This window comes from Pteropus vampyrus, unplaced genomic scaffold (genome assembly GCF_000151845.1).
Source record: "Pteropus vampyrus isolate Shadow unplaced genomic scaffold, Pvam_2.0 Scaffold1, whole genome shotgun sequence".
Lineage (NCBI taxonomy): Eukaryota > Metazoa > Chordata > Mammalia > Chiroptera > Pteropodidae > Pteropus > Pteropus vampyrus.
Genome location: NW_011888782.1, coordinates 35,620,009 through 35,625,131, shown reverse-complemented (window position 1 = coordinate 35,625,131; position 5,123 = coordinate 35,620,009). Strand labels below are relative to the sequence as shown.

At 34.3% G+C, this 5,123-nt stretch overlaps 1 protein-coding gene across 1 annotated transcript in view; it reads right to left on the bottom strand.

The window, feature by feature from the left end:
• MYH15 (myosin heavy chain 15) overlaps nt 1-5,123 on the bottom strand; it is a 129,018-nt gene that overhangs the window by 64,192 nt on the left and 59,703 nt on the right. The window contains exon 23 of the mRNA XM_011355605.2: nt 530-785. Within this exon, the coding sequence (XP_011353907.2) occupies nt 530-785 (256 nt within the window). The remainder of the gene's footprint in view (nt 1-529; nt 786-5,123) is intronic.

Below are 5,123 nucleotides of genomic sequence, written 5' to 3'. Positions count from 1 at the left end.
ATCAGAGTCAGCCATACAGATTATTTGGAACCATACAGGGCCTGTGTCACACATGATTCTGATGCAAATCCAACACTGAGAACTGCTGTTTTACGAACTAACCTGATTAGTGATATTGATTTGGACTGGGGAATGGGGATGTAGGGAAACCAAAATTAGGAAAAGGAACTAGGCATATACTATAATAATCCTGAAAATCTAAGTAAAGCTTTTCTCAGGACCTACTAAAAACTGGTACTTTGATACAGAATTTAAATTAAAACCCGGAACTTCCTGGCTGCCATAACAGAACTGTGGTACTTTTACATAGTTAAATCCCATCTAATAATTTGTCTCTTTTTCAAAGATATTCTGTCAATAAAATCAGTTCTCTATGAAATAGGGTGTCTCTTTAAGTGTTTCCCATGTCTGTTTGATGAAATTCTATGGTATTTGAAAAGCACGTGCTGTTTTTCAAGTCAACACTGCCTGCAAAACAGGGAATCTAATTAAAAACTTGATTTGAAGAACAAATGGTGGGGCCACTCACAGCCTGCAGCTGAAGAAGCAGGTCATTCTTTTCCCAGATGAGGGAGACTTGCTTTGCTTTCAGTTCCTCCCTCTGAGATTCTGATTTCTCCAAGGCTTTTTGCAGTTGCGCACACTCTTCTTTCAGTCCAGCTACCTCCTTTCCCATCCCAGCAGATTTAACAAGAGGCTTGATCTTGAAGAAAAGCCTCATCCAGGGCCAGTTCTTCACAGCCATAAAAACTCTTATATTCCACTGGATCAAAAGAAGCGCATCCCTAAATCAAGAGAGAAAAAAGAAAAGCGAGTTAACTCAAAATATAAGAGTTACTTTCTAAATTTCAGATTATTAATAAGCACATCTTTTTAGGAGTCATTATAAATTCTCATTTGTCTTCAAAGCACTTCTACATCTAGGCTCTCATTTGATTTTGGCAAAAGCCTTATGAGGTACTTCTGGGGCTGGCAATATTGTGGATTAGATAGATATCCTGAAAAATGCTCCTACTACAAATAGCCTTTAAATGAGAGCTGAGCATAAAACAGTGAGAAATAAAGAGGGAGCTAAAAACCTGAGTGATAAGTGAATGCATGTACACCTTGGCCATCTTCCTGGAAGGAGATAGTCTTGCTATTGTACTTTTATATCCATGTGGATAAAGTGTCAAGCTAAGACCTTCAAAGAATTTCACCTTAATGAAAAGGAAGATTAAAAATTTCACTCACTGGCACAGAAAAATGTCAAAGAGAAGTATATCTGATTTGGTCTGAGCTTAGGGTAAAGAAATCCCACACTAGATATATATTTTTTTAAATCAAGGACCAGAACCACTGAAATGTTTGAAGTTTAAATTATAGTACCTGATTAGTACAAGAAATTAGCAAGATCTTTTTTTTTTTTTACACTGGTAATAAATACCCTTTGGGCCCTTGGGGGAGGAAAATGCAAAATCGCACTGAAGGAAACACCTTAATATCAAGCACCAGAGATTCTTAGATAAAACCTTCCTAAAGATGAGCTTACAATTCAAAATTACAAAACACATTTTAAAAAATCAATCATCAGTGATGGTGAGCACCTACAATAAAAAGTTTGATTAAACCCAAAAATTTCAGATAATTGAACATTCTTGTAGAGACCATAAAATAATTGTTAAAAATTAAAGGTATAAAGAATTTTTTAAAAAAAAGAAAAACAAAAACTGAGCCACTATAATAAAAGGGCAGACAGATTTGAAAGAGAACCAAATAAAATGTTTAAAACTGAAAAATATAGTCATTGAAATCAAATACTCAGTGGAAGAATGAAACAGCTGATTAGACATACTGAAAAAAATTTGTGCATTAAGAATAAACACAAAGGAGGAGGTAAGAATAAAGATGAGATCAGAAACTAACAAACTAGAAAACAAGAAAATAAAAATAAAATTCTAAAAATGTGGTTTATTTAGACTAAACCTCTGACATGAGTGATCAAAAAAGAAGGCACAAATAAACAATACTCTAGGATTACAATAATTAGGATTTGCCCTGAAACATAATGTAGATACTTTAGGGATTAAAAGCCAATCTAGCAAATTGGAAAATTCAAAAGAAATGTAAAATAGGCCTATATTAAATAAATTGAATCGTAATTATAAATCACAAAAGAAGCACCAGATCTAGATGATTTTATAGGCAAATTTTACCAAACATTCAAGGGGTAGGTAATCACAATGAATAGTTTCATATTTTGAACAGATGAAACATTCCCCAACTCTTTTATTAGGATAAGGCAACCTTGATCCAAAGTCAGATAACATGGCAGGAGAAAAGAAAGTTACAGGCCAAACTTAATTATGAATATTGATGCATAAATTCTCATGACTCTACTACCATTGTATGGGAAAGATAATATTTCATAAACAATGTAGATTTAGCATTTTTTAAAAATTTATTTAACATAATGCAACACATTTATAGTTTAATGAAGAAAAATCATGTGATTATTTCAATAGATACAGAAAAAGAATTTTACCATTTTCCCAGTAAAAATGCTTCAAAAACAAAATAGAAAGAATGTCCTCCACACAATACACCATTGTCTACAAGAAAAAACAAAAAACAAAAAACAAATAAACGAACAAAAAAAAAAACTACAGAAAACATCATCTTAGGGAAATAACTTTCCCCAAAGTTAGAAATACGATGTTTGGCAAAAGTTTTTAAAGTCTGAAATATCACAAGCTGGTGAGAATATAGAGCAAAGGGACTTTCATACACTTCTGGTGAAGAGTAAATTGGAAAGCTTTTTGGCAATATCTCATAATGCTGAAGGTATATATGACCTGAAACCTAATCGTTCATACCCTGGAGAAATGCCACTCAGAGTGTGGGCCTCAGTCAGCTGCTATCCACAAACTATTAGCATGAGCCAGCATTTCGAGTAACAGTATCCTCAAGAAACTCTTGCGTATGTTCAGGGGGAGACATTTACAAAGAAGTCACTGCAGAACTATTTGTAACAGCAAAACAATTGTAAATTTATTTGAAATGGAAAATGGCTAAATTGTGATATATTTATGCAATGGAATATAATACAGCAGTTAAAATCAATAATCTAGCACTAGATTTATCATCATTAATAAAGTTCAAAACTAATATTGAATGTAAAGAAGAAATTTCAGGATAATACATACAGAATATTATTTACATAAAAACTGAAAACATGAAAAATCAAGTCACCTTTTAAGGATATCTGCATATCTCCATATCTTTACAGAACTTCGATCAAGGAAGAAATACACAAGGGGCTTCACCTTTGTTAATTTTTTAAGTTTTGATCAATTACAGAAAAAATGTAAAGAGATGATATACTTTGATGATAGCTGCGTGAGTGCATATTACAATATATTCTGTATTTTTTGCATGTTTGAAATGTTTTGTAATCATTTTTAAAAGCCATCCTATGATTTAGAAAATATGAATAGTAAAGACCTTGTTTTAAAGAAGAAGGAAGTGAAGTATGGAGAAATTAAGAGTCTTACCCAAGTTTAAACAACTGATCCTAAAAGCCATGTCCCCTCATCCCCAAATTCTCATAAACTCCCGTACCACACTGAGCACTATATGAGGATCATAGAATATTCTTAAGAGACGTTGCTTTAATATCACTGACATCACCATGTAATGATCTTTTTCTTCTTTGAGTCAACAGAAGGAATTAACGGATTGTTAATTAAGCAAGTTACACCAAACCTGTGGACCTCTCTCCAGAATGTAAACTATGCTGCAGAAAAAGTAAATATAACTGCAGAATCCTTTGCTCATAGTCCCTTTGGAGATTTTGCTAGCTTGCTTTCCATGAGTCTATTAAAGAACAGACATAACCTACACCTAAGTGTCCAAATGTGGTGATAAATGTCCTTAGTGAATCTGCCTGAAATGAAGTAAGAGAGTTATGATTACAAGTCACCAAGGGCCACAGTTTCTGACTCAGGGGAGGTTGTAAAGTGGTGAGAACACCTCTGCATTTGCCAGCAAACTTCCCCATAGAGATGGATGTGGGATGCACGCAAACCCTTCCAGGTCTGCTTCTGTTATGAACAGTGAGTCACACCACCCTCAGAGATACAAATTTCCCTAACTTTAAGGAATTCCTCAAAGGGAAGCCTGCAAGTAATGCAAGAAATATATGAATTACACTTATACTTGGTTGGATAAGGCAATAAGAAAGCCTTTTGTGTTCTGTTTGGTGTTTCATGATTTAAAAATTTTTAAGTCCCAGCCTAAGCAGAAGAGGCCGGTCAACCTCGAGCTATTATAAGGCAATGAGATAAGAGCACAGTGATTGAGGCACATCATTGCCCTAGCAGTGGGGATGCAGGGAAGGGATATCATACCTCTCAGCCAGAATTCTCTGGAATTTGATTCGCATCAGTTTGCCCCGTACTCTGGCTTGGAACAACGTGAAGACTTTAGATAGTCTTTCATTTTTCATTGCTTCCAATTGGCCCAGAAAGCCAGCCTTTAAAAACACCTAAAAGAAATAAGTCACATGTTAGTTCTACTCATAATGAGTATTCAGTAAATGTCTGCTGAATGACCCTTTGAGCATGTATTTCTTTATCAATTCTATTTCTTATTAGGTTTATTCGATATATAAAATGTACATTTTAGAATGTTTGTTTTCATAAACTTTAAGTTTGCAAAAAATATTTTATTGTATCCTGTGGTCATATTGGTTCCTCAAAAACTCAGACTCTCTTCTCCCTTATCTATTCACAATTTCTAGGCTGTCCAGAGAACTTGGCTTAAGTTCTAAGACAGGCCCAGGCAGGCAGTGCTCTGAAGTGCCAGGAAGGGTTCCATAAACTTTTTCTGTAAATGGCCAGATGATAAATACTTTTGGCTTTGTGGGCCACATAGAGTCTCTGTAGAATATTCTTCTTTTTTAAAAAATGTTATACAACCCTTTAAAAATGTAAAACCATTTTTAGCAACTGGGCCATATAAAAAAAAAGGCCATAGAGATGGCCCTTAATCTATAGTTTGCTGACCCCTGCTCTAGAGAGAGGCATTTTTGTTCTAGGCATTAAAGAATTCACATAAATATTTTTTTGAGCCTAATAAAAAAA